Source organism: Aquila chrysaetos, chromosome 13 (assembly GCF_900496995.4).
Source record: "Aquila chrysaetos chrysaetos chromosome 13, bAquChr1.4, whole genome shotgun sequence".
Classification (NCBI taxonomy): Eukaryota; Metazoa; Chordata; class Aves; order Accipitriformes; family Accipitridae; genus Aquila; species Aquila chrysaetos.
In genome coordinates this window covers 22175723-22203422 of record NC_044016.1, presented here as the reverse complement: position 1 = coordinate 22203422, position 27700 = coordinate 22175723, and the positions used below count along the sequence as shown (strand labels likewise).

Genomic DNA, 27700 nt, shown 5'->3' with positions numbered 1-27700 from the left:
TGTGGGAGGTCTTGGGCCCTGGGGTGGGGATGCTGGTGTGGAGTACCCCTTGTGCACTCAGTGGTACTTTGTTCTTGTGTGCCCCAGGCTACTGCAGCATGAGAATGAGGAGCTGCGCCGAAGGCTGACATATGTGACTAACAAAATGGAGGCGATGGAGAGGGAGCTGGAGTCAGGTCAGGACTACCTGGAGATGGAGCTGGGCCAGAACCGTGAGGAGCTGGAAAAATTCAAGGACAAATTCCGTAGGTATGAAAATGAAAACAAGAGAGCAGTAGAGTTAGAGAGGTCCCTCCCACCAAGGACTCCCTCAGCTGGTGTGAGCAGGCTGTGTCCTGTTGTGTAAATCAAAGGCATGCTGCATCCTCAGAAAGGTGCACCCCCAGACTGTAGGGGAGTTAAAGGCTCTGCAGCCATTACTTCCTCCAGGGTACAGCATAGGAATGCTGCCAGTGCGAGGGGCTGACAACAACAGGGAGTTCTTAATCTATTGGATGTAAGGCAGGATCCTGTTTGGATGGTTACCCCACATGTGCAAAAGGAGCCACTGATGGCTGCAAGAAAATATATCACCACTTTCCCTGAAAAGTACCTCAGTTAATCAATGTCAGTCACTGGTCACATGCTTATAGATGACATCGCTCAGAGGAGTCCTCCAAAGTCATTCACACCCTCCAGTGCAAGATTCTTTCACCCAGCCAACCTCATCTTGCCTCCAGTAACTTGGGGTCTGAAGGCCATTATGTGGCAGAGATAAGGCATAGTTAATATGCCTAGTTGTCTTAGTACCAGTCTTTCTGCAGTTGTGGAGTTGGTGGTTTGCTTGGCAGCTATGAAGGAGACTTTAGTAGGTGCCCGAGATCCATTCCCATGTATACAATCTTGTTTCTGTAGGTTGCAGAACAGCTACACTGCTTCCCAGAGAACCAACCAAGACCTGGAGGAGAAGCTGCATGCCCTGGTAAGTGCCCTATTAAGTTACTACAGAGAGGAGGTGAAAGAGACCTATGTATTAGAAGCAGTTGAGAGAAGGGGCCCTGGCTTTACCCAGCAGATGTGGCAGTGGGTGAGGGGTGAGATTCTGGCCATGACTGTCTACTCCCCATTCCGGCTGGTGTCATGAACTGTTTTCTTGATTTACCGAGCCCCTACTTGGTCATGCACATGAGCTTTGGTTCCCCACAACATAATTGCATGGTATTCCGTCATGTTGCTTCAGTCCCTCTCAAAATGCCAGGGATGTGTCAACCAGTCTTGGGGTGGTCATCCTGGGAGGATGGGGGCAGTCAGAGCAGAGCCAATGTGCGTGTATGTCTGTTGTGTGCATTCATAACACTCATGGCTGTTTCTTTTCTCTCCCTCCCCCTCTCTCTCTCTTTCTCCTCCCCATGCTGCTGCTGGCACACGCTGGGCACACTCACCTCTCAGGCCTCTCTCAGCCAAAGCTGGATTTTTGCAGTTGCGTCTTTTCGTTTGTGTGTTTTTTCTTTTTCCTCTTTACATGTCTCAGCCTGTTGGTTTCATTGTCAGTCCCACATACACCATCCCAGATGGAGGGGCCCCAGCCCTCGTCCAGCCAAGGGCTCACCTGGTACCCAGCAGCTGCCCGCAGATGTAGCAGGTCCTAGCTTGCAGTGCTCCATCTTAAGAGTGTTTGACTCTGAGCCAGCTGGAGCATGGCGTGTTGGGAAGTGGTGCCCATAAACTGTGGCACTGCACAAGATGTGGATGGCTGTGAGCCTCATTTGCTCCCTTTCCTTCCCCTTCTGGGCTGTAAGCAGGCAAGTCAAACAGCTGAGATGCTGGTTGCCTCCATGCAGCCCAGGATGAGATTTTTTTGGTTCTAGATCTTGAATTTCTTGGGTTAATATTTATTGTGCTGGTGCCCGAAGAGGCTGAATATGTGGGAAGCATTGTCCTCCCCTACCCTCTTGTGTATTGCTGTGCTGTACCCTTGATGCACAGCTGGGCCCTGGTGGTCACAGTCTCAGAGCACCTTTGGGCAGTGTTGGAAGAATGTGTTGAGGAGGGGGTGGCTTCGTTGTTCTGAGCTGTTGCACCTCTCTGCTGTTACATCTGGGTCTCTATTGGCCCTGTACCTGAACTGTTAGGGAGTCTAAAGAGGCAAGATTGCCTGCTTTAGGGAGGGCATTAACTGAGCTCCAGATGAAGCTACACGGGTCCTTTTTCTTACTAGAGCAAGGCTTAAATTCTTTCAAGGTGGTGTCCTCTCCCTGCCAAAAAAAACTTTTGTCCATTCAGCACTGACTGCTGGATCTTTATGGGCAGTATTCTTGTTCTGTTGCCCCAGAGAAGACGGCTGGGTATCGCAAGCTCAGAGGTCTTTGCTGCCAATGGCAGTATGGGATTGATTGCTCAAAACCACTAGCTTTCCACCAGGCACCATGTGAACCAGGGCAGAGAAGAAACATGGTTGTGCTACAAGAAGAGATACTGCATCAAGGAGGTTCACGCTCAACCTGTTGTCTCTGTAGCTAGCAGAGTGGCTGGCTCCATTTGGCCTTTGGAGTCCCTCCCTTGGTGAAGAGCCAGGCTGTCCCCCTTGTCTGTCTGGAAGTTTTTGTATCCCAACTGAACATGTCATTGTGCTATACTTGGGCTGAGGTGGGTGGTGAAGCCAGGTTCTTCTGTGCTGGGGAGATTTACACCTGGTGTTCTTGCATCCCAGATTAAAAAGGCAGAGATGGACCGCAAGACGCTGGACTGGGAGATTGTAGAGCTCACTAATAAATTGCTTGATGCCAAAACCACCATCAATAAGCTGGAGGAACTCAATGTAAGTGTCAGTCTGCAGACGGCTGTGGAAGTGTGAGAGGTGTTGGCTTTTCCTCTTGTTCCAAGTCATTAGTGTAAAGGAGCATTTGAATGACTTCAGTGTGTATGAAAGTGTGGGAGCTGTACACAACAGTAGGGATAGACAAGCAGAAAAGGGCCTGAGGGGTTGAGCAAGGAAGAACTGATCTTCAAGTTTGATGTATTTGCTCTTTTGAGCTTAGGGTTTGACCTGAGTCCAGGCTGTACCAACAGAGGGGTCATTTACTCAAGAGCTGGGAGGGAGCTGATGTCTTTTCTACACCATCAATATAGAAGTTCCTGGATCTGGTGCTTGTTTCTATTAACTGCCCTCAACTCTTTCCAGTCTGGCACTGGCATCAGGCAGTGTCTTCAGGCATAGCTGAACTCTGGGATGGGATAGCAAATCTTGTGGGACTTTTGGAGATTATTAAAATCCCCAGAGGGAGAGGGGTTTGATACACTGACAGGGTGTACGCCTGGAGCGAGGACTGGAGTTGAAAGGGACACCTTGGCTGAGTTGTAAGAAAATAGACGGGGGGGTGGAGAGGAGTGAATTGCAGGTGCCCTCATGAGCAATTCATCATATGTCACCTCCTGCTTCTGTTCAAGCAGCATCTGATCAGGTGGCGCCTTTTCAGGTAAGAGATCGAGCCTGTCTGCCACTATTGCACACCTTGCCCTTTCTTGCAGGAACGCTATCGACAGGACTGTAACCTTGCAGTACAGCTGCTCAAGTGTAACAAGTCGCACTTCAGGAACCACAAGTTTGCTGATGTGAGTAGCAGTCCTGCTGAGGTGGGGAAGAAGGGCTCATGGTCTCCGCCTGCATCTTGCTTTCTCCAGCTTTCTCTGCAGGGCTGTTGGCCTCTCATCCTTCAGCCTCAGAGGTGTGGGGGGGCTCCTGTTCCCGCTCCCACTGAGAAGGCAGCACAGAGCCTCTGCCAGCTCCTCTTTCACACCAGCTCCATTTCACAGCTCAGCCAGGAGCTGTTATAAAAAGCACAATAACCTTGAATTTGATAGCCTGCTGGGTGCCTGATGGGAGCTGGCAGGAGGACAGACCTCTCTCTTACCCTGCTCTGTCCTCTTCCCTTCCTCATCTGGCCACATGGAAGGGTCACGCTGCCTGATAAGGAGTCAAGCAGCAGTAGTCTGGCCCTGCTTCACTTCTTACTCTGAGGAGAAATGTGGGAGGCAGCATTTAGGGTGTCTTTTAGGCCTCCTGAATGGGAGAAGTTGGTACCAACTCATACTCCCCCTTGTGGGGTCTGTTCAGCTCATCCTGCCCTCAGGATGAGCAGAGATGGAGTTTAGGCCTTTCACATTAGTAGCATCATTTCTTCGGTTGGAAGTATAATTCAGACCCTTATCCCAGCGCTCTCTTTGCCATACCCCTAATCTCCATCCCTTCTTATGTTCCTCTCAGCAAAACCATGTGCTTGTCTTTTTTAACTTAGCAGGTGACCAATATGTCACCCTCCCCCATTGTGTCTCAAATTAGCACTCTTGAGGTCAGTGTATCAGTTACTGCTGGGGTAACCTTGACCTCTCTCCCAGCTGTCTCCCCTCCCTGGAGCTTTGAATTCTGCCCCCCAGAGCGCTGTGTCCCACGTGGCTGCCACTGGAGGGGGGTTGGTGCTGAGCAGCTGTGCAGACAGTCTGCCTCACAGCCAGCTGTTGTCATGCAGTGTGCCCTGCATCCCCAGCTTTGGATGCAGTTTCCTTCTGGCTGTGATGGGACAGACCTTGCTGTGCCACTGAGTGGCTTGTGGAGCTCTGCTCTCCACTTCTTGCTGTGCACGGGTGTGGTGACCAAGGTGAGGGCAGCTTGGCAGGGCGATGGGGAGAGCAGTAGTGTGCCCATTTGTAGGACCAGGAGCAGTGCTTATCTCCTGTTGACACCTCGGTCCTGCAGCTTTGGTAATAAACCCCATGTTTGCCTCTCTGAAATGGAGAGAATGAGGAAGTGGGATGAGGTGGTGGAGTTGGTAGGAACAAGGGAAGGCATCGATTCTGGTCTGCAGGCAGGCTGCCAAGGCAGCATGGCTGCAATTACTACATTCGGGGAGCACTGCGGATCCCAGCACTGGGGGCAGTTGAGTCAGTTCAGTGCAACCACTGGCTGATTTTCCACAGATCAATAGACCCCTTCCTAGCATGCGCTGGCTGGGCCTTATCTCTGTGCTCACAGGCATGGGGGACTTAGCCCGTGTGCTGTCTTTTCTTGTTCTCTTCACAAAATGGGGCCCATGAACCATGGCCTAGAAATGGCTGGTGTGACAGCTAGAGAGCCTTGTTAGTCCCTCGTGCGGCAAGTTTGCTTTGGAAACAGATACCTTTCTCAAGGCAAGGTAGGTGAATGTTAGGGTCAAGATAAGGAGTACAAAGTACACATGAAGGTTGGTTGGAAAAGGCAGATTATTTGGAACTAAATGGCTTGCATGGCAGCCCCCTTCTAATGTCCTTTTCCTTCTCCCTAGCTTCCCTATGAGCTGCAGGACATGGTCAATAAGCATTTGCATAGCACTCAGGAGTCTGCAGGCCCTGGTCAAGAGGCAACCCACACCTTGGCTCCATCTGATGTTGTGCCTACCTCAGTCATTGCCAGAGTCTTGGAGAAACCAGAATCTCTGGTTCTGAATTCAGCCAAGTCTAGCAGTGGCAGCTGTCCCATGGCTGAGGATGTCTTTGTGCATGTGGACATGAGTGGAGCCCCTCCTGATGCCTGCAACAGCGCAGGGCAGATGGGGAAGGAAGGAGGAGATGTGGGGAAACAGCAGAATGGTGGCTGCAAGCCACAGAGCAGCGTGGAAAGCGTCCCAGAGGAGGTGCCTGCCTTTGAGAAGCTAAGCCCGTACCCTACACCCTCACCTCCCCATCCTATGTACCCTGGGCGCAAAGTGATTGAGTTCTCTGAAGACAAGGTAAGGATCCCAAAGAACAGTCCCCTGCCCAACTGTACTTATGCTACACGCCAGGCCATCTCCCTCAGCCTGGTGCAGAGCGAAGATGAGAGCTGCGACAGGCACCGGACACTCCCCAACAGCCCTGCTTCAGAAGGGCGCCGTTCGGCCTCCAGCTGTTCCTGTCAGCAGTCCCCCAAAGCAGCCAGGGCTCACGGCTCTTCCCAGAGCAGCCCATTCAGCAGCCCTCCCCAAATTCCGAGCGCCTTTGCCAGCTCTGCCAGCTCTGAGGAGGACCTGCTGGCCAACTGGCAGCGTATGTTTGTGGACAAGGCACCCCCTACCTCAGAGCGGGTGCTGATGAACCGCACAGCTTTCAGCCATGACACAGCCCCTGAGCTCCAGAAGAGGTTCAGCCGTTCCATGCAGGAGCTGGGTAGGGCAGCCTCAGCTTACTCGGATGGTGAGGAGTCCGCGCAGAGCTGCAGCTGGACCGTGAGCCGGGACTCGAGCGTGGACACAGACAGCACTGAGTCCAGAGCCCGCAGGAGCCATTTCTCTTCAGACTATGGTACAGATTTCTCCCAGGATGAAGCCCAGAAGCTGTTGCAGGAAAGCGGTAGAGGCACTGCTGAGCCTGGAAGCCCCTCACCAGAGAAGCACAAGGACTATGTGGACCTTGGCTTGCCTGAGAACCCAGCTGAGGAGAGAGAAATGTTGCTCCAGGGAAGCAAGGAGAGCAACCAAGGAGGTGCCCCAGAGGAAAGTGGAGAAGGCAAGGTCAAGCCTCCCTTCAGTCGGCCACATCGCAGCCCCAAGAGGATGGGGGTCCACCACTTACATCGCAAGGACAGCCTGACACAAGCCCAGGAGCAGGGCAACCTTCTCAGCTGAGGCAGGGCAAGAAGCAGCCACACGCTGCAGAGCTGTGGAATGCCTCCATCTGTCTACCTTCTGAGGGAGAAACCTCCCTTAGTACCCTCCTCCCAGGCGGCCTCTGCTCTGAAATTTTATATTTATTCTCTTCTTCTGCTACCTGGAAGAGCTGGGGTCCCCCTTCCCTGGCACCTCAGATCCACAGTACTAGCACACACAGTGTGCAGAAGCACACACAAACACACTGCCCCAGCACACTCGCAGCTCTCTTCACAGCCTCACACTGGTGCCTGTACCAGAGCTCGTTCTTGGTACCCCTCGTCCTGGTGCCTGTGCCTCTTTATGCTCGCATCTTCTTTCCCCCTTCCCTCTCAGGTACCTGAGGCCCTGGGTGCTCTCATGCTGGTTGCCCGCAGCTGCTCTGCTCTCTTTTTACTTGTGCCAACAGGGCAGAATGCCTTTGTGGTGGTGTCTGATTCCCTGGGAGCCCCCAGGGGCTGTGAGTGGGGCAGTGGATGGCTATGTGCCCCTGGGGATGTACTGGGATTGCTGGTGTCTCATTTTCCTGCTGGGTTTTGTTTTCCCCAGCTGCCCTCCGGGTGGTTCTCCAGAATCTGCTTCTGCAGGTCCCCATCACTGGGCTCCTGTGTTGGGCTCAGCACCCAGCCCCCAAGGAGGCAACGCATGGATGCTGGTGCTGTGGTGTGGGGCATGGGTGCTGTCTGCCGAGATGGTTCGGGCAGGCACTGCCTGCTAGGCACTGGGGTTTGTGTTTGAGTCTCTGTTCCCTCACACCTCTTCCCCTGCTCTCTGTGCTGTTTTGTTTGAACGGTGCTGATGCTTTGCTCTTGGGTGGGCTTCTCTCTTCTTTCCAAGCCTTTGGTTTTGGGGTGTATTGTTTTTTCTTTCTCCCTGCCCTGCATAAACAGACACAGCCGTTGGCAGCCAGTCCGATGCCTGTGTTGAGGGTGTGTTGAGGAGGCTCAGCTCTCAGAGCTGTGCTTCCCTCTGATCTTGGCCTCCAGCCTGCAGAAACCCCTCCAGACTCAAGAACAAGGTCTCGCCCTGGGCGAGTAAGGCATGAAGGATGCTACTGGGCTTTTCTGGGCAGGGCTGGCAGGGTTGTGAGGGCAGTGTGCTGAGGAGCTGCTCCCTGTAGACGCACTACCTCACGGCTCAGCAGCAGCCCTTTGCCAGGGTCTCCTCACACGTCCCCCTTCTCTGGGGGGCTCCAGGCTGGCTCGGGCCCCTCTCCGGGGCCTCCCCTTCTGGGTAGGGCCTCCCCTTCTGGGTAGGGCCTCTCTGCGTGTTTTTCCTAGCGTAGTGTGATATTATGTGACTTTTCTTCTCAGTCTTGTGTGCTTGGTGTCTTGCGGGGGGGGGGGGGGGGGGGAAGGGGAGAGGTCTGTAGATGTAGGTATTTTTTTGAGGGCTTACAGAGCCCAGGGGTCCCATTTTAATTTTGTCCTGTGCCCTTGTCTGTCTGGTGTTTCTTGGCTCCCCCTGGGGTGCGAGGCAGAGAATAGCCTGGTTCCCTGTGCTGTGCCCCCCTCAAACCCCGCTGGCTGTCTTCAGCCTGCTGTCTGGTTTTTGAGTTGGGTTTGTGTTGTCCTCCCACCCTACTCAATGAGGGCTCTTCATTGGGCTGTAGGAGAGCAGCCCTCTGTCCAGGAGGGAGCTCCCGTTCACATGCTTACAACAAGATGTGCAGCCAAGAGCTGCCTGGGGGCCCTGCTCCCCTCCCCAAACCCCTGTCTCTGCAAAAGGCCTGCAGCTTGCAGCTGGGGCCAGCCAGGGCTTCAGCTCGAGCCTGGAGGCTCCAGGGCCTGTGAAAGGGAGCTGCAGGCCTCCCTGGCGGCTGTGTAGGTTGCTTTATGTATCCCGGCTAGAGCTGCTGCCTACACACTCGCCTTGTTTCCCACCTGGAACAGTTGTGGAGCTGGATGCCACCGTCTGGCGGGGAGGTGGGACTCAGTATTTCACTACAGTATTTTGCTTGATCCCTGTGCAAACAGGCTGGTGCTGAGAGCAGGAGCCTCCTCTGAGCCCACAGGGTGTTCATCTCCCCTGTCCTGAACGTGGTGGTGGGGTCCTTGCATTTGCTCTCATCAGCCACTCCACTGCTGCATTCCTTCTGTTCTTCTCCAGTGTTGCTGAGGGCTTGCACCTGCAGTGGCTGCCAGCTCCTGCCTCATGGACATCACCTGGGGTTGGATGCTCACTGAGTGAGCCCCTTGCTCTGAGGCTGCTGGTGGCCTGCCTGTGGGAGAGCACAGCCACTTGGGCAGTAAGGGAGGCATTGCCCCTCAGGGCTCAGCCCCATCTCCCCTGAATCCTAGCATGCTGATCAGGGGACAAAACCCACTCTTGCTGAAGCAGCTGGTGCTGATGGTGCTGGGCAGAGCCAGCCTCCCTCTGCTTTTGGTCAAGGTAGACTTAAAAGCAAAAATGGAGGGTTGGCAAAAGGGTACCCAATGCCTCACCAGACACTTCTGCTTCACAGCTGCTGGCAGAGGTTGAGGGGGAGCGGTGGCCTCAAGAGGAGCAGAGCTCTCTCCCAGTGGGCACAGTGCCTGCCCTCTGCACTCCTGCTCACCTCCAGCAGTATTGGCTCTGGGGTCTTGAGCTGACCCCACTTTCAGCGTCCCAACTCCAGACTGTTAATCTGTAACTAATGTGGTTTTTTTTCTGAAATTTTCAAACTGATGTATATTTTAAGACAAGAAATAAACTATTTTAAAAGTAGGTGGCAAGGGCTATAGTGTTGTCTCTGTTGGTTAAGGCCTGGACTGGACTGATCCTGAGCATGTGAGAGAGGGAGCAGAGCCTGTTGTGGTGCAATGTCCCAAGTTTGCTGAACTGCATGTGCCACCCATTAACTCTCCTGGGGAGAGCGATCCTGTGACTTGTAGGCTTTCCAGAAAGCTGTGAATTCAGTGGTCATCCTGAGTGCCCACTTTAGCAGCAGCCTGGTTCAAGGTGCTTGTGCAAATTAAGTCATATGCGTTGGAGAAGAGGCGCAGTCCCAGGCAAGGAGTGATGTGTGGGATGAGCAGTGTTTTACTTCTGTACTTCTATCCAAGCTCTGAAAACTGCTGTCTGGGTCTGAATGTAGACTGTCAGCTCAAAGATCAGACTGAGCCTGTAGACCAGAATCCATTGTTCACAGCAGTACTCCTGTCACTTTTGACTCGGAAGCTGACAGTGGCTTAAAAAAGGGGCAGATTATTTAACCAGGCGACTTTGAGAAACGTTAAAAAACAATGATGTGGGCAATTTTCACATTACTTAAAGGCTGTAAAGGCTAGGCTTGTGAAAACCTCTGCAATGAAGCTTGTTGTGCTGTAAGCAGCCTCAGTGTTACTCATAAAATTCTACCTACCACATTTCAAGTATTTTGCTGGCTGTCCTTCTGTCTGATCTGTGTCTTGGCAAAGACTTCCACATGCTGATGTAGAGTAGGATGAGGTGTAGCTCATTCTTTTAATATTTGTTGGTTTTCTTGAAGCCCCAGCTCTCAGTCATGTGACAGTATCAGTTCTCCATTTCAGAAACTGAGTTACATGGGAATATGTAACATACCGCCTCCCTGGAGTTCATAAGAGTTTTAGAATTCTAGTGTCAGTATTTTGTGGTTTTATTTTGTGTGGGGAGGGAGGATTGGGGTTGATTGGGCATACCTCAGATAGGAAGCCCTGCAAACATGAGAGAGGGAGTTCCTGTAGGATGCTGATGGGTACGCTTGGAAACATTTCGTTTTCATGTTGAATGGTGCTGCAGAGGTCAGAGATGAAATTTTCTCCATCTCCCAAGTTAGCTGCCTGTGCCCTTCTGACCTAGATGTATGCAAAGCATAACACAGGAAGAGTTTCTTGTTTCTTTGTCCCCATAATTAATGATTTTATTCTGTGTTCCCTTGAGTAGCAGCTGCTGCCACAATTTAATCTTCCAGCCTAGTAAGAGCCTTGGAACATGATCTTCCTTGCCTAGCTCCAGCAAGGGACACTTGGCTGAGCAGTGAAACCTGCAGGGCAGGTGCAGGCTGATGCAGGCTGAAGCCTTCACCACAGGTGCACGGCTGGTACCAAGCTCCCTGCAGCTGGACTCTAGTCCAGCCCTCTACCTCCTGGGCAGAGGGAAGGCCTGGGGGACTGCAAACTGGGCAGTGACCAACCTCCCTCCAGGGCCGGGCACACATCGTGGAGAACCTGCCCCTGCAAGGACAGAGGAAACCCGGCAGCCGGGCGGGCAGCGGGGGGCGAGGGGCTGCTGCCCCCTGCCGACGCCCCGAGCCCCCCGCACGGCTCCTGCCTGCTCCTGGCAGCCGGCCGCTGCCGGTACCTGTGGACGCCTGCCCTATCGGGGCCGCAGAGTGACAGAGGCTCACGCTACCATGAGTGGTGCCACATCTGTGACCTTTATAAAACTCTTATCGCCACAGCAGTACAAGCAATAGAAAGAACATCTCTTATACACATCTGAATAAATACAGCCTGTGCCCTGTGGGCACAGCCGGGCGTGGGGGGGGGAGGCAGGGCAGCGTGAGCTACACATGCAGCGACTGGACAATCACAAGCGGCCGACGGGGCGCGTGACAACACAGAGACGTGTGTAGAGATTCGCTCGGACCAGGGTCTGGCAGTCAGAGAACCGAGGGAGGCATCAACAGGACGTGAAATGGGTAAGAAGATGGCTGGGGCAGCCCGCGGCAGGCAGGGGGGCTGCCGGACGCACGCTCCTCCAGTGGGCATGGTGCTCTTCTCGGCAGGAGCAGGCAGGGTAGCCCAGCTACATTTCTGTTTCTGCTAAGAGGCTGTCACTGAGACCTGATGTCATCAGGACCATCTGGGAGCTGGAATCTGTGGCAAGAGAGGGAGAAAACCATGAGCCATTTGGGCTGCCCGAGAGTGCAGGACTGTACTCTAGATCCAGAGGTGAGGATGAGGAATTAGAGCACTGCAGGGTGGGAAGTGAACTGCTGAGAGGATTGTGAGATTAAGTAGTAACTAGGTCTACTCTGGCCATACAGCAGAACAGAATCAGTGTTTGGTGGGGGTGGGCGGGGAAGGCAAAGACAGCAGCAAGAGCCCACGGTGGGGATCTGCATTTGTTATCTTCGCTATCGAGATGAACATCAGCTCTGAACCCTCCCCATGTACACTTGCAGGTGATACTCGTGCTGATCCAGCTGTGCCCTTACCCAGCCCTGCACAGACCTTTAAATCTGCATTCACCAAGTGTCTTTTCAGCTACTTGAGAGGAGCATCCAGGTGGGACGGGCTAGCAGGCTGCAAGCCAACCAAATCCATGTAGGGTGGTGGTGTTGCCTTCCCAAGAGCAGGGAATGCAGCGGGCAAGCAGCCATTTTATGGCAGCAAAGGCCTGGAAATCCTGACTTTCTGCACTGCATGAATGGAGGGTTTGTGCAGCCCTCCCCTGCCTGCCTCAGGAAGGTGAGGGCAGCTGGCTGGCTCTGCGATGGTGTAGAGTGCCAGCCAGGAACACTGCGACTCTCCCCATGCCAAGTGAATCAGCTGCAAGGAGGATGGGCATGCATAGCAAGTAAGAAACTCAGCAGGGTACCAGTTTCCCATCCAGAAGCCTTTTTAAACAGAAATATTTTTTTCTTCCTGGATGTGAGGGAGGAGGTCTTTACTGCCCATGTACTTCAGACCCAGAGTCCTACACATTCAAAACTGCTGCATGGGATTTCTGTTTTGGGGATCAGTTTCCAGATACTGGATCCAAAACTTGGCCAGAGCTGTCAGTAAAGGATTTTTATGGCTCTAATAAATGAGCATCCAGATGTTTTGAGGCCCAGGGAGTGGCTGTGCTTGTCTGCTGCTAGTCCGATATGAGAATTGGGAGGGAGGAAGGACAACTAAAGGTAAAAAAAAACCAAAACCAAAAAACCAGCAGGATCACAAGGTAGGCATGACAATATACAATATCACATATACAAACACGACACAACAGGCTACTGCTATCTCCATAATATACCCTTTTTTCTGTTACAAGCAACAGACAGGCTGTAGCACCTGGCTAACCCTTCACATGTTTGGGATGCAGAGATAGGAATAGCTGATGCTGTTCTGGATGCAATGAGGAATGACATGACTTTTGGCTAGGATATCTGGCAAAGGCCCCCAAGATCTTTAATGCTCCTGCCCTTGAGTTTTAAGACTTTGCACAAAGATTTCATTCCTGCAGCATCAGGGAAAACGCCTCTGAGGTACTGTTTCCACTCTGCAGCAGCTGCATTGTCCTTGGAGGCTGCTTTTCCAAGCACGGCTCAGCTCAACACTATTTAACATTAAGGTTGTGCCTGGAGGCTGTCTGAATTCCAGTTCACAGGCAGAAGGGACAGACCCCATTCCGCAACTCCACCATGAGAGACCAGTGGGGCTGGAAACACCTCAGACACCCCAAATCCTGCCTGTCAGCCCCTCCCTGCAGCCCAGGTCCCAGAGCTCTTACTGTTCTGGCAGATCCAGGGGTTCTTCTCCCTGGCTGTGACTTCACGAGCCTCCGTCTCCTCCTCTTCCTCACCCTCTGAGAGCAGGTCAGAGATCTGCTGCTGCAGCTCAGGACTAATGTTGTTCTCTGCCAGGATGAGTGTCCGTAGGGCTGTGGGGTAATTCTCTACCATGTCCAGCAAGGTCTGCGTGGAGAGTGAGATAAACAGGCTAACAAGCAGCACAAACAGCAGCTAGGCTGAATGGAAAGAGCTTCAATGCTCTGTCTCCCTGCAAACTCCAGCCCTCCTCCACCTTCCCTTGGCTTTGACCTCCCTTCACCAGGCTTTCTGAGAGCCTGAGGACTTCCCATCTTTCTGTGGGAAAAGCTGAGCCTGGATCTCCTGGCTCTATCTAAAGAAGAAGGGACTGCTCAACACCCTGTTGCTGCCACATATCCAGGCTAGTCCCCTCTCACCACTGGGAGCTGGGGCTCTGAGAGGAGAGCCTGTGCTACCAAGCCTTGGCCCCTATCTGTCCACAGAGCTTTAGTTCTGATCCTCAGTCACAAGTTCCTTACTTCTTCCAAGAAAACCAAACTACAAATAGAGCCACGTGTTTCTCCCTGCTGACTTGAGGGAGATCCAGGAGCCCTATGTCAGAGCTGTGGCTTATGAGCTCCTCCTGTGGCCAAATGTAACAGCACCCCTGGGCGCAGGGAGGGATGGGGGTGCATGTGGACTCGGGGAGGGGGATGGAGGCAGGTATAGGTCCTAAGGCCTCTACAGACCACCAAGAGCTATGCCCTTGGGATGTCAGTGATGCTGTAGAGTAACTGTAGGCTCTCATACCTGGGCTGACTGGTTGGTAAGTCCTGTTCCCTCCAAGTCCAGAACTTCGAGGGTTCGACTGGAGGCCACAGCGACAGCAAGCATCCCTGCTACCTGGTCACCTGTGGGAGAAGCAAACGGGGGCTGTCAGCAGTGCCTGCCTTCCTGCATGTAATACCACATGCCTTCATGGGCCTGGAGCTGTCATGGAAACATCCTCTGAGTATTTCTGCCATCAGAGAACCTCCAAATCTCAGTTACCTTGAAGGGAAAAAAAAGCTGTTAACTGAGAAAAGAGACAAGGTAAAGGCACAGCATTTTGTGGTTATGGGAACAATCACTGATTATCAGGGGAACACAGTGAAATTGGTTTTATTCCCCAAGGAAACGTATCTTCCCAAATCTCCTTCCTACTCAAGGATGGGAGGGCCTTTAACAGTCCCTGTAAGACACCCCAGATGCAGAACAAGGAGCTGAATACCTCAGTCCAGGGGGAGGTTGGAGCCAGACAGAGGACTCCGTATCAGGTGATGGACTGCCTCCCTGGAAAGGGGGCATACTTTTGGGGGTGGATGCAGCAGGACCAGGAGCATTAAACACTGATGCTGGTAAAGAGACAAGACTCCAGCATGTCTCCTGACATTTCCCAGTGAGTGCCAAGATACTGTACAACTGTGACACGTTCTCTTGGAAAAAAAAACAAAACCAAGCTGCTGTCAGATAACACCCTAGGGCCTTTCCTGCCCAAGAGGAGGCACCTGGTCAGACAGACAGGGCCTGGAGGGAGGCTCTGTTTCCAGACAGGGTGAGGAGGGGAGCGCCCTGCTGATGCTCAGGGAGGCATGGCCTGGTCTCCTCCTCACCACCTTGCAGCAGAGCTGGAGAGAGTTGGTTTCTATGGCAACGAGTGCCAGGCTCTCCTCTTCCTCCTCCCTGCTCTGCTGGGAAGATGAAGGGGGAGCACAGGGACATATTGCATGTGCCAAGCTAGCATCGGCACCCAGGAACATCGGCACTTCAGGAACAGGGGAGATGTGGAGGGTCGAATGTGCCGACAAAGGTGGTGGAGCGGGCAAGGCATAACCTCCTTTCTGCACCTCCCCACAGGGCACGTGGCCACCTCACACAAGCAGAGCAGCAAGGCTGGCTTTTCCTGCAGCCGAAGGTGCCTGGCAGGGTCAACTTGCTGCTGGCGATCAGAAGGCACCTATGCAAGAAACTGCCCCATCCTGCTGGTGATGCTCCACCACCTTTCTAGAGCTTGTCTCCCAGCCACCCATTGGCGCAAATTGCACGAATGCTGAGAGGCAGGAGTGCAGCGTCCCCTGCTCCTCCTTCCTGGCCCCCCAGCTTACCTAGGGGGTTGTAGTCCAGGTTCAGCACGCGGAGCTGTGAGCTGTGAGCCACTGCAATGGCCAGGCGTCCCCAGCCTTTGCTTGTGACACCTGGGTTGGCGCTCAGCGTTAGCTCTTTGAGGCCTGGAGAAGAGAGAGAAGCCAAACCAGAGCCTTAGGGTCACTAAAGCAGTCTCAGGGGAGCTAGTTCAGCTAACCTGAACAGCTTTGAGTTGTGTCCCCTGTACTCTGACAGGCTAAAGGGTTTGGTTTGCTCTGACAACTGTCATCACATATTTCACTTCAGCAGTAGCCCTTCATTGGCCCATGCTGTGACCACCCCATTTCTCTGCTCTCCCAACATGTGTCCTGCTTACCCTAAATAGCAAACACAATGGAAACAAGTAAGGGGTGTGCGAAGCAACTGACAAGGAGAAGGAGGTGGCACAAGGTGATAGGCTGGAGAGAGGATAACAGGGACAGTAGGCTCAGAAGCGTGCACCTGGGAGGGGTGGCCAGCAGAGATAACAGCATCAGTGGCACTGTGAGCACACAGAGGAGAAGGTGCTGGGGGGAGGTGGAAAGCACTTTGAGAGTCAGGAGAGAGGGGTGGTGTTACCTCATGCCAGCTCTCAGCTTAACTGGCTCACCAAAGGCTTCTGACCACCAAAGATCATCCCCTGCAAAGATCTGAGTCTTGGCACTAAGGCTATGACCATGCAACTACACACTCACAGAGTACACCCGCAAGCAGGGACAATTCTGAGGCACTGACAATAAAGCCAAGTGCTGAGGCGGGGACACACCATATATTTATCTACGGTCATTATCAACACACAAATGCAAAATCCAAACTGTCCCCTCCTCCAGTTTCAAATGCTCCTGTCATGAACCAGAAGCAACCTGTTGGTCCCTGAGCTCCAAACTGCCAGCAGGACAGATCAATAGCAGAAAACCCATGCCTGCTCGAGGGAACGGCTCCTCTATTGCTTGGCTTTTCTGCTTTACTTAAGTTGGGGAAAGAAATTCCTCAGCCAGGGCAAACTACAGAGCCTGCCTCCTCCAGGGCTGAGGATTTACTGCTGCATGCATCTGCTCTACGTGAAAGCTCCACCAGTCATTGTGCAACCCATGGCCCCTGGTGCTTACCGGACTTGGCCCCATCAGGTGGCAGGAGCCCACAGATAAGGTTGATGCCTTCATCACCCAGCATGCAGTCTCCTAGATCCAGAGCCACCAGCGAGGGGTGGATGGAGAGAGCAGGGTTGAGGAGGGCCAAGCCTGCATCTGTCAGGGGACTCCCATGGAGGCTGTGCAGGTAAAAGGGAAAATTACTATGGAGCCTTCTTCCTGGGGGCTAACTAACCTGATGGGCCGGGAGAAGCAGACCAAATGAGGAGGATGACAAATCCTAACCCCAAGTGGGGAAAAAGTTCTAGGAAGCCTCTGCTGCAAGGGTCAGCTGGCCGCTATGGTGGCCCTCCTCTCCCGGCCGGGATGCCAGTGGGGCAGGGGCAGCCCTCACCACTGGGCAACCAGGTTGGAGGGCCCGACACTAAAAGCCAGGGCCGTGCCCAGCCGGCGGGGGCAGCGGTGGCTCTCTCCCAGCCGGGTGAAGGACGACCAGGTTACCCTCCGCAACGTCAAGGGCGTTTTTCCTCCGACTAGACTTAAATTCAGGGGCTGGCCCTGAGCAGCGAGCCCCCGAAAGACCCGTCCCCGTCCGGGAGGGGGCCAGGGGCACCCCCCTTTCCTGCTGTACTCACAAGAGGGACTGGACGGAGCGGTTTGTCTTCAGGGCCTCGGCCAGCTGCTTGACGCGGTTGATGTTGGACACGATGCCCAGGTTGAGGTTGAGCTGGGCCAGGGAGCGGGACTCGGCCGCCCCGCGGCAGACATGCCCGAAGTCCCGCTCGGAGAGCTGGCAGCCCCGCAGCGACAGCAGCCGCACCGAGTTCTCCCGCAGGCTCTCGCAGATGTCCCGGATCTCCGCCCCCGACAGCGTCTCCCCGGAGATCTGGATGGACCCCGGCAGCATCTTCCCCCCGCTCGGGGAGCCGCCGCCCGCCGATCCCGTCGCGGCGGCTGGGCGCCGGGGGGGGAGCCGCGCTGCGTGCTGCGGGGCCGGGGCCGGGGCGGGCGCCAACGCCGCCGCCGCCGCCGCCCGCCTCCGCCGCTGCTGCTGCTGCTGCTTCCGCCGCCGCCGCCGGGCCATGTCCCTTCCCTGCCCCCTCGGCCCCGTTGTCGTTCACCGCGCACCTTCACCGGCGGGCCGCCGGGCCGCTCCGCTCCACCCGGCGGGGCCGCCGCCCCTCCGCGGGCGGCGAGACCCAGGGGAGCCATCGGCGGGGGCTAATCCGGACCGGCGCCGGGCTCTGAGCCCCGCGGGGCCGCGCCGCCCGCTGCGCCAGCAGCGCTGGGCGGGGCCGGGCAGCCCGCTGCGCCAGCAGCGCTGGGCGGGGCCGGGCAGCCCCTCCGCTCCCCGCCCCGCTCCGCCCGCACCTGCCGGGCCGCCCCGCCTCTTCCCTGCCGCCGCTCCGGTCCCTCCTACCGCCCGGGGCGGGCCGCCACCGCCCTCCCCCCGGCCCCCCGCCGGGCGGGGCGGCCTGCGCGCTGAAGGGGGCGGACGTGGAGGGACCCCCCCATCCCAACCCCGGCGTCCCCCGCCGCCATCTTGGGCTCCGGCCCCTCTCGAAGCACGTGAAGGCGACGCCGGCGCCCGCTGGCTCCTGCCTGCCGCCCGGAGGCGATGGCGGGGCCAAGGCCGGTGGGGGCTGTGTCCCCGGCGCTGAGGGGGCACAGGAGGAGCCCCTGGGAAGGGCTCTGCTGTCAGCCCGGCTCCTGCCTGGGGAAAGGGCCAAAGCCATTGGGCCATGGTGTACTCTGGGTGCTTCTTGGTCTGAGGAACAGCAGTCTTCTGCCAGCTTCAGTTACATTTATGCTTAAACCCGCTATGCCTCGACCTTGGACCCATGGCTTAATGGCGAGGTCAGCATGAACTGCTCCTCGTGGCCCAGGGCTTGCGGAGCTGGTGCTCCGAGGCAGCTGGTGAAAGGTGGAGGGTTGGGGAAGCGCTGCAGACTTCTTTACCCCTGCAGCACACAGCCCTGCACCCTCAGCCTGACCTGAGGGGTGTATCTCACCCCCTGCTAATTCCCAGGTATGGATCAAAGGGATTTGTTCCCTCTCTCCCTCCTGTCGGGTAATCCTGTACTTGGAGAGAAATAGGAAGCAGGGCCCCTGCGTTTTCAACTCCACTGAGCTGAAAAAGGAAGCCAGTGATGCGGAAATTAGGTTAAACTGCCTAAGTAGGCAGCTTTCTGCACGTAACTAATCTGGCTGCTGCATATAGCAGTGCTCAAGTGAATTCCAGTCCGGTGGGTAACTCTGGGACAAACCCAGGCTCCTCTGCTTGGTGTGCAGGCCAGGGCAGGAGAGAGGGGATGGAAAGTGAGGGGAAAATAGGATCTGGAGGAGCATGTGAAGCAATTCTCCTCCATTGAAATGGAGGAGCAGGTCACCTGAGCCGAGGGCTGTACTGCACATTAGGTCCTGAATGAGACAGGGGGAGCAGCAGATAAGAAGCTGGGCTCAGATGTCAGCTTTTAGACTTTGGCTGCAGCACCTAACTTATGGTGTAGGTGTTACCATGCCTTTTGAGTAATCCATTGTTGTTCTCTAGAGCTATCTACACACGTCTCTCTGTTTCCCTGTTGCACAGGGTTGCATGGGCTGCAAGACACGCCAAGAACAGACCACTGGCCTGGCAACACATCTTCGCTGGGATATGAGCAGCAGCTGCGAGCATCCCGCTGTGGTACAAGTGATGGCTTTCAAAAAAGGAGCAACTGATCTCTAAAGTCACATTAAATGATCCAGGTGAGAACGGGCTCCTGTGTATTGCAGGACTGCGAGGGGCAGAGAGGCTGGATGTCAGAGTGGTGGGCAGGGGAGTGGCCAAGAAAATACCAGTTGCTGATCCATACAGGTCGACTGGAAGACTGCACTCAGTCTCCCCTAGCAATTACCTCCAGGCACTAATTAACAAATGCTTTGTTAAACAGGCTATCATTAGAGGGGTGCTTGGAAGAGAGCCCCTGGGACATGTCCCACTTCAATTGATAGCAGCAGTCCTGAAGCATTGATGAAGATGCCCTAGTGCTGGCATTTTCACTGCCTGTTCTGAGGAGTAAGAGCACATTGAGGAGACAAGCATCCTACCTTACTTTATGCTCAAATACATTAAGAAACGTGGCACAGAAGCTCATGATTCAAAGCTTTGGCTCACTAAACCTAACTAAGGGCTATGCAGAGGGGAATTTGGCAGTGGTATTTTGTGAAGAACTAGATATTGCTTCCTTGTCATGTGCAGTTATCCAGCAGGTATGAGGAAGGTAGTTTATTGTTTACCTCCTGGGGGCACAAGGAATGAGAGTTGACTCTCTAGACTGATGCCATTAAGAGCTAACACATAAACAGAGAAAAACAGTGGATGAGGAGCAGCTAGACGGAGACTAGATGCAGGAAAGAAAACAAATGGGAGAAGAAACAGCCTACTTGTAACCCAAAACACAACTAAGGTGACAGTGCAACAGGGATGGGCTGGAAGGATTGGAATCCCAGGTACTGCAGAGGAGAGGAGGTGATCATAGATGCCTTAATACACATTTTATAGCTTCCTCTTTCTGTTCTGACAGCTTTATATGTTTATTTAATATTCAATAAAAAGGGGCTTACACAGTTCTCACAGAGCTACCCTTCCTCAAAAGGGGGAGGTGATGGGGGAATTATTTCAGATTTGCTGCAAGGGAACAGGGAGAAAATTATTTTAGATTTGCTGCAAAAGCCATGGCAGGAAACAAAGGCAGAGATAGTCTGGCATGATAGGGCTGTAAGGCTTGTCCTGATAACTAGAGGACTTGAATAAGCACTGAGATGCCCTCCCACAAGGACTTTACTAAGACTGCGTGCTCAGCATGCTCCCTGGAACTGGAGCATGCATGCATTTCCCTGCAAAAGTGCATCCCTCTCTGCCAGCAAAAGGAAATGCTGAACCTCTCAGCCAAGTACTGAATTTCTGGCAGTACAGAACAGTTCAGCTTCCAGCTGCTGCTGCACAGAGAATTAATCAGGGCTGAAGAGCTGGAGCAGAGCAAGCCTCTCAGCTTCTGAGAGGGTGGTTGGTTGTCACTCTGGTCATCTGTCCCCAGCTGACATGATACACAAGCTGCACAAGGGAAGCTTGAAGAGTTTGCTCACTGCTCTCTCCTGTGCTTTGAGTGAAAACACAGGGCACAGCTTCATCCCTCTGATCTAGCTAAGTGGCTAGCTGTGGGAGGGGACCACAGCTCTTCTCCAACAGTGTCTGTAGATCAGCAGTGATAAGGTTTGGTGCAGAATGATTTTTCTTCTTGGCTGGACTCATTCTAGTGACAATTGTCTCTTTCTCCTTTCCTTCCCCCCTGCCTGTGCTTGGAGAGTTTGCACCAAGAGAAACAGACCCATTCTAGGCTGCCAGGGCAAGAAGTGCAAGTTAGAAACCAACCTCCCACGGAGTTATAAAGAGGGAAATACCAGTGTCAGCACTGCAAACTAACACTTCCATTTTGTCAAGTTTGAAAGTAAGAGAAATTCTCAAAGCTTAAAGTGGTTCAATTGGTCCAAAAAATGTGGAGACTACTAGCCCAAATAATTGATTTGATTCCCCCACACAACTTGCTCTGAGTGTTCTTCAGCCAAAATAATTTTCCCAAGGCAGGGGAGGCGGGGTGGTGTGGAGAAGAGAGTAAGAGAACATGTCTGTTACGTGTTTGTTAGCAGAGGAGCTTCTTGCTCTTGGAAGGGAAACAAATGATGAACTCGGGAATAAGCAAACAGTGGAAAGCAGGTCTGTGACTGAAAATGCTCGAGTCTTATCTGGTGACATTTTTGTTTTAACTGAAGCAGATGACCAGCCTGACGACAGTAGCTGGTGCTATCTTCCTCTCTTTTATTGCACCTTGGCACTAGTCTGAATGCCACTACAGCTGCATCCTCTCCCACTAATATAAGCAAAGGACCAAAGAGTGCAGTTCTAACATGCTGTCTGCCTTGTGCACAGCTAACTTGTGGGTACACCAAGGGAAACATCTTGGGTTTTTTTTTTCAGCCCAAGCATAAAGGTGAACTTCTGTGAGAGGTGGTTCCTCTCCCCCAATCGTCCAGAGCTACAAGGAGAAAAAAGATGAAAGCCAGTTATCAGCTAACAGCTTTCCACTTTTGGACCAGTACAAGTTAAAGCAGTGAGGGAAGGCTACATCTGAACTACTCAATTGCAAGTTACTGCAGTGCAAGTAAGCCTAGGCTGGGCTGCTCTGCTTTCCCATCCTTACTGGAGCTTTCCTGCATCAGTACACTGGAGATAAATGTGCCAACTCTATTACCATAGCACACTCCCCCATTTTTCCCTTTGTTTAATGGAAACACTGGAGAAAAGTTTGCCAGAGACTCTCAAGGCTCCAGGAATCCTTTCAGAAATACGGCCTAGACTCAGCTTGAAAAGCCAGACAGTATAGAGCAGCAGACTGTGTGTCTGGGGGAGCAGGATGCTGCTCCTGCTCAGAGCAATGAGGTCAAAGTCCCATGGCTGGGAGACACGAGAGCAAGCTGCATGAGGGTGGGCTGAACCAGCTTCTTAACAGAAATATCCACAGGACACCATACACAAACATGCTGCCCCTGCAGTCAGCACTGCTGTCCCACACAGCAACATGGGCAGAGAAGTGGTAAGAACAAAAGGTGCTGTGAAAGCATGGGGACAGATACATTTCTGTCATACACAGGAGAAGGTGATGTGAGATAGCAGCTTGGACCAAGTGAAAAGAGAAGGATCAATCTGGAACGTGACAAGGAAGAGCATGTGGTTAAACATCATGCTGTTCCTGAGAATCTCCACAGAAACTGAAGTACCTGTGCCTCTTGGGCCATGGAAAAGGTGCCCAAGACAGGCCACATATCACAGAATATTTGAAGTAGGACAGCAGAAAATTGCAAAGAATCCTGCTTTAAGTCTAGGACAGAACAGATAAAGGCATAGAGACCCAACACCACTCTCCCATTACACAAACAGGCTCAAACATAAGACACCACTCAGCACCAACATCAATTTAATTCTTCCCTCTTCAGGACAGGAACAGGGCAGATAACTCTGGGGTTACATCAGCAAGCAGAAAGGGGGTAAGAGACAAACTGTGCTGGGAAACCCCAACTAAACATGGAGGCAAGAGAACCACTCTACTGAAGACAGCCCAGACGTTGGTGGGGGAAGAGCGTAGTTCTTCTGAGTCACTGAGGTGCAGTCCACTCAGCTGCCCAAAACTGCAACCCAAAGGACAGGTCCAGGAAAACAAAACCAAGTCTTCTTCCCGCTGTTCTGTCCTGTTCCTAAGAGGCAGCAGGTTATTATGGCCCTATGCAGCCCCAAAAGTAGTGAAGGAAGCAAGTCCAAGTCTGTGAAACTACAGGGTCAATGCATTGGCTTTGGCTGTTGTGTTCAATACAGCACTGGAAACAACTGGAATGTCTCGGGCAACTCTCTGAAAGGGTGGCATGTTGGGTCCTTCCAATGTGTCCAGGATACCTGCAGGGAACAGAAAAAAGGGGAGAGTGGCAAGAGTTAGTTCAGATGCAGATAGCACATTTCTTCTTGCTTTTCTTTCTGGCCAGGGCAGGGCCCAGGACATGCGAAGCACTTGGCAGGTGATGGGAGGAGACATCTAGCCCCAAAGACTGAACAGGAGTAAACACCTCCATCCAGAGACCAGAAAGTACAGATCAGAGCTTGTCCTTGAGGCAGGGAAACTGCATGTTCCCAAGAGGAAAGTAGATCATTCACTCTGAAGGTGCCAGATCCAGTCCCCTGCCTTTTGACCCAAATGCAGACACTGCCAGGGATGCTGCTCTGCCGAGGCAGATTGATAAAATCCTCTCCCAGCCTCATCCCAGCACAGATCCTACTCTTAGACCAATTGTTTGCTTTCATCCTGAGATGCACTTGCAGACTCACATCAGGAGCTGCAGCTGGGGGTGCAATGTGGAATTTTTATCATGGCAATGCAAACATAGACCATGCTTGGCAGGAAACATCCATACCAATGCAAGCGTCCTCCACTCCCTATCAATTGCTTGACATATATTTTATCTTATTTCATCTACTGCAAAGTTGCAGATCAGGGCTCAGAACCTTCACCTTAAGAACGTATCCATGAAAGAACAGTATTTACATCTAAAAGGACTTGTAATGCTATGCTATAACCCCAAATTATGCAGATTTATCTGAAATATCACAAACAGGTCTCCAGAATTGTATATTTAGGGATCTGGAAACAATCTAGTGATGTGGTGGGGGAAGACTTTTTTTTTTCTTTTTTTTTTTTTTTTTTTTTAATTTTTTTTTAAAAGGAGACTCAGACTTTGTTAGGAGAAAACAAAGAGACTCAGAAAGGGGACCTGAACATGTATAGCCTGGTAAACAGCACCAACTGGGGAAGATGGAGCTTCTACACAAGATAAAAAAGGTGTTACACAAAGAAGGAAAAAGACTTGTGACACATTTCCTGATCAGAGAAAAGCAACCCAACTTCAGCAAGATTCAGGAAGGGACTGGACATCAGCATGCAAGAACAGTCAGTGCTGTTACACTTCAGTTGTGGGGAAAGAATAAGCATCCTGCCTCACAACTTAAGACCTAAGTACTAAAACTCAGTGCACAGAAACCATCCCACATCTACCTGCTGCCCTACTTCGACAGCTTCCTCTAATAAAGCTAGTGCTGGTCATTCTTGGGTTGGAAACTGGTACGGATGCCCTCAGGTCAGATCCAAACTGTCCATCTTTTCTCTCAGAGAGAGCAAAAAGCAGCTCCTCTTCCCCCAGATCTAACAGGATATGTCTTCATATCTCCCTTGCTTACCTTCTACCACCTTGTGATAAGCAAAGTGCAGATAGAGGAGGAAAAGCATATGCAGAGCAGCAAGGGTCCCACACAGGATGAGCCGCTGGGTATGCCCCACGGTGCGCGACACCAACACAGCAACCTAGGAAACAGGTGATTAGAGACAAGGTAGCTGCTACCTGAGCCTCTGGCATTCCAGTCAGGAGCATACAGGAGGACAGGCCAAGTAGTGAGAGCCAGTGGAAACACTGCTCGGAGCCTTTTTTGCAGTTTGCACCAACAAATTCAGAGTAATCTGACTTTGTTTCATGTAGGTGAACCTTGCCCAGTCTCACCAAGAGTGCAGGATGCTCAGGCATGACTCTCCATGGCAGCAAGGGCTGTAAGGGAGTAAACCTCCTGCAGCTGTTAGAATGGGTGAGGATATGAATCCAAGTGTCACCTCCATACACCAGTGGCCAAATGACCCAGGAGCATCAGGCTGTTCTTCACAGCAGCCTGAGTGGCTGTGAAATGAACTGCCAGGCCCAAGGAACAGAAAGCAAACAACACTTCCCTCCCTTTTTTTGTCCCCAGAAGAGGAGGGCCCCAGGCTGCCTGTCCCTTACCATTCGTAGTGTAGAGAGTCCACCAACACCCAACCAGAAGATATAGAAGAGGGAGTGGAAGTGGATATTATAGGTGACAAAGAGAGTGATGCAGTGACCAAAAAGACCGTAGCCCTGACAAAACAAAAATGTCCATGTTACAAGCGTCAGTCCCACACAAAGGGCCGTTGATCAAGAGCATGGGCAGCCTATTCCTGCAACACTTCACCAAGGCAAAGCTTCGCAAACCACTCATTCAATGCTGAAGAGTCAACCAGCACAACAATTTTAACAGCAGCTCACACCCAGATAATCTGTCTGAAGGATTCAGAGGGATGTCAGAGATTGCCACTTGGGAAACAGATGAAAGAGCCTCTGATTCCAGAGAAATTGCAATCTCCTGGGTTTTTACTACCAGGCTCTCAGATCAGGAACTGCAAAGCAGGAGACCTACACGAAGGAACTGCCTCTTTGTGCTATCACTGTGCCTGGGATGGGGCAGGTCAGAAGAGCATACTGGAATTCCAGGTTGTCCCAGTGCAGTTACCTGGGACCTTGATTTACAAGGACTTTTCCCATTCTCTGGGAAGAGCTTGTGCTGGAACACCATGCAGCCAACCTGTTATCTTGGGGCAGCTCCATCTGTACATACCAACAGTGACAGCATCTGCACCATTGTGATTTGGGCATTACACAGATATGCCAGGAAATAGATGAAAGAGGAGACGCCCAACCAGTAACCGAAGCAGGTGCCAATGGCTGTGCCCATCAGTGTGCCTTCCCTCTGTGGAGACAGCATCAGGATGAGGAAGACTCAAAGAAGTGACTTGCCAGCACCCAAATTCCACCTCAGAGAGTCCCAGAGCCTTTCTAGGCATTATCAAATAGCTGGCTAGCAGCGTTCAGGGTGCCACATGACCTACACCCCAGCTCTCCCGGCAGCAGAGCATCAAGCCTTTCTGATGCATCCTTCCTCCCATCCCCAAACCAAAAGGTTCTTCCTCAGATCAATCTGCTTTTCAGCAAGATGCTATTGAGTCATGGAAGAGGTTTCTTCTCCATTTCCAGTGTCATTATAGCAATCCAGAGCCCAGTCAAACCACAACTTATCATTGAGACTCGACGTACAATGATGGTGTCTGAGGTCTTCATCCCATGCAAAAGGATGGCCACCAGTGTGAAAACCAGCATGAGGGGTCCATACAGCTCGCCTGCAATCTTCTACAGGAGGAGACAGATCAGGGAAGGTTTGGTTAGTGCTCCTGAATACCAGGCTCCCCACCCCAAGCAATGTGAGAAGTGCCTTGGATGAAGTTTATCACCTAGCTGCCTGAGAACAGCAAGGCCACTGCTGATGGGAGCCAGGCAGAACAGGTTGTGTGATGAGGAGCCTGGGATGTGTGAAGTCTAGAGGTCTAGAACTGTTCCAGCACTAAAGGTAGCACTGAGATTTGGAACAACCACAGGAAAGGGTTTACCAACATTTTCAGGGAGATGAACACCTAACAAACTCAGGTCCTTAATAACATGGACTACTTTAGTTTTACAAGGTGTCTGTGGGACATTGCCCTGACCATGGTGTCTGATTCAACAAGAGAACTCACCTGTGGGAAATTAATCATCTTCACAGGAATCATGGACTCTAGCAGTCTGCATCACAGCACAGCAGGGAATGACATCAGGAGCAGGGAGGACAACAGTATGGTTAACAAAATGCTTCAGAAGTAAAAGATCCCATACACCCATTACCAGTGTTTTCTGCTGTGGTCACAGGCCTTGGGGGACAGAGATTCCTTCTACAGGGTCACATAAGGTAACTAAAGGAGGAAAGCCTTACTGTCAGTGGGTTAACTTTGCCGGAGAGGGGATTCAGTGAAAACGTTTAGGGAGCGAGCCACGGGGATGAGAGATCATTGACGGAACAGCAGGAAGGAAAGGCACCTTTCTTCATCCAACCTCACAAAACTTTGCCTTTTTGTACACAGCTCTGTTGCACACCCAACAGAAGCCACGTAACGCAGCTGAGTGCTAAAAGGCTGAAGATGCCCCAAAGCCCTTTCTTCTGCCCTGAGCAGCAATGCCAGGTGACAGGTGATAGGGCTGCCAGCCCACCTGGGGGACCTCATTAAGGAGAGCGGGACAAAGCACAGTGCGTTTCCCCATATCTGAGCCTTCCTGCAAGGCTGGCAGCCCACCCCAGCTTGCTCACTTTGGGGGGACAGCCAGCCACCCGCTGGCCCCCCGTGCCCCCCGCTGCCGGTGGAGATGGCCCAGGCTGAGCCCAGCCCACCTGGCTCGCACTTGGATGGGCTCCACATCGAAGTACGGCCGGAGGATGTCGATGTTGGCGTAGAGGCTGAAGGCCCTGGAGGCTTGCCTCTTCCCCACCTGCCACATCTGCGGAGAGAAGAGAGCTGGCAGTGGCCGGAGGGGCAGGTGGGGCCCCCCGGGGCTGGGGGCGGCAGGGGGCCGCGCTCACCTCACCTGGTCAGCCACCTGCCGCCCCAGCTGCCCCCGCAGCCCCTTCATGCCCAGGAACTCCCCGTCCTCCTCCTCGGCGGCCCCCGCCTCGCCCTCCACCTCCTCCTCCTCCTCCTCCTCCTTCATGCGCTGGTGCATCTCCCCCATGTCCTCGAAGCTGGAGCCTGACGTGTCGTCCATGTTCTCCATGTCGATGACGGCGGAGCCGCCACCCTGCACCGGGGCGGACAGCGTCAGCGTCAGCGCCCGCTCGGCTCGGTCCCGCCGCGTCGCCGCCGCCGCCACCCCCGGCCCGGCCCCACCTGCATGTTGTCCTCGAAGCCGCCCCAGTCGGCGGCGGTGCCGCTCCTGCCGCCGCTCGCCGCCGCCCCCGGCGCGGACATGTTGCCCGGCCCGCGCCGCGCTGGCTGCCGCCGCTCGCCAGCAGCGGAGCACGCGGATGTGACGTTGGCGGTGGGGGAGCCCCCCCCCCCCACGCTCTCGCG

At 53.2% G+C, this 27700-nt stretch overlaps 3 protein-coding genes and 1 long non-coding RNA gene across 14 annotated transcripts in view; 2 read left to right on the top strand and 2 right to left on the bottom strand.

Annotated features, from left to right (window-relative positions):
• Nucleotides 1-9341, top strand: part of TJAP1 (tight junction associated protein 1) — a 40112-nt gene extending 30771 nt beyond the window's left edge. For 7 of the 10 annotated variants that reach the window (XM_030035833.2, XM_030035832.2, XM_030035830.2 and 4 more), the window contains 6 exons: nt 88-249; nt 895-961; nt 1429-1458; nt 2690-2797; nt 3508-3591; nt 5298-9341. In XM_030035833.2, the coding sequence (XP_029891693.1) occupies nt 88-249; nt 895-961; nt 1429-1458; nt 2690-2797; nt 3508-3591; nt 5298-6614 (1768 nt within the window). In that variant the 3' untranslated portion in view covers nt 6615-9341. The remainder of the gene's footprint in view (nt 1-87; nt 250-894; nt 962-1428; nt 1459-2689; nt 2798-3507; nt 3592-5297) is intronic. The other 3 variants (XM_030035834.2, XM_030035828.2, XM_041128587.1) reach the window with 2 other exon arrangements.
• A 1653-nt stretch (nt 9342-10994) lies between these two features.
• LRRC73 (leucine rich repeat containing 73) lies at nt 10995-17384 on the bottom strand. Of its 2 annotated transcripts, XM_030035853.2 has the most exons (6): nt 16982-17384; nt 16365-16525; nt 15237-15359; nt 13903-14003; nt 13074-13257; nt 10995-11455 (listed from the first exon to the last, which is right to left on the bottom strand). In XM_030035853.2, exons 1-6 carry the CDS (start codon nt 17251-17253, stop codon nt 11385-11387), a joined length of 912 nt encoding a protein of 303 aa, XP_029891713.1. In that variant the 5' UTR covers nt 17254-17384; the 3' UTR covers nt 10995-11384. The 2 variants fall into 2 exon arrangements, with proteins under 2 accessions (XP_029891713.1, XP_029891714.1); XM_030035854.2 differs by lacking the exon at nt 15237-15359 and having other exon boundaries at nt 16982-17373.
• A 1216-nt stretch (nt 17385-18600) lies between these two features.
• LOC115350324 lies at nt 18601-23995 on the top strand. Its single transcript, XR_003926385.1, has 3 exons — nt 18601-18852; nt 18937-19094; nt 23655-23995. It is a non-coding gene; the product is annotated as an uncharacterized LOC115350324 (long non-coding RNA).
• YIPF3 (Yip1 domain family member 3) lies at nt 22344-27675 on the bottom strand. Its single transcript, XM_030035851.1, has 9 exons — nt 27518-27675; nt 27219-27428; nt 27025-27131; nt 26339-26384; nt 25863-25955; nt 25387-25518; nt 24756-24869; nt 24166-24289; nt 22344-22833 (listed from the first exon to the last, which is right to left on the bottom strand). Exons 1-9 carry the CDS (start codon nt 27596-27598, stop codon nt 22712-22714), a joined length of 1029 nt encoding a protein of 342 aa, XP_029891711.1. The 5' UTR covers nt 27599-27675; the 3' UTR covers nt 22344-22711.
• Between the last annotated feature and the right edge of the window lie 25 nt (nt 27676-27700).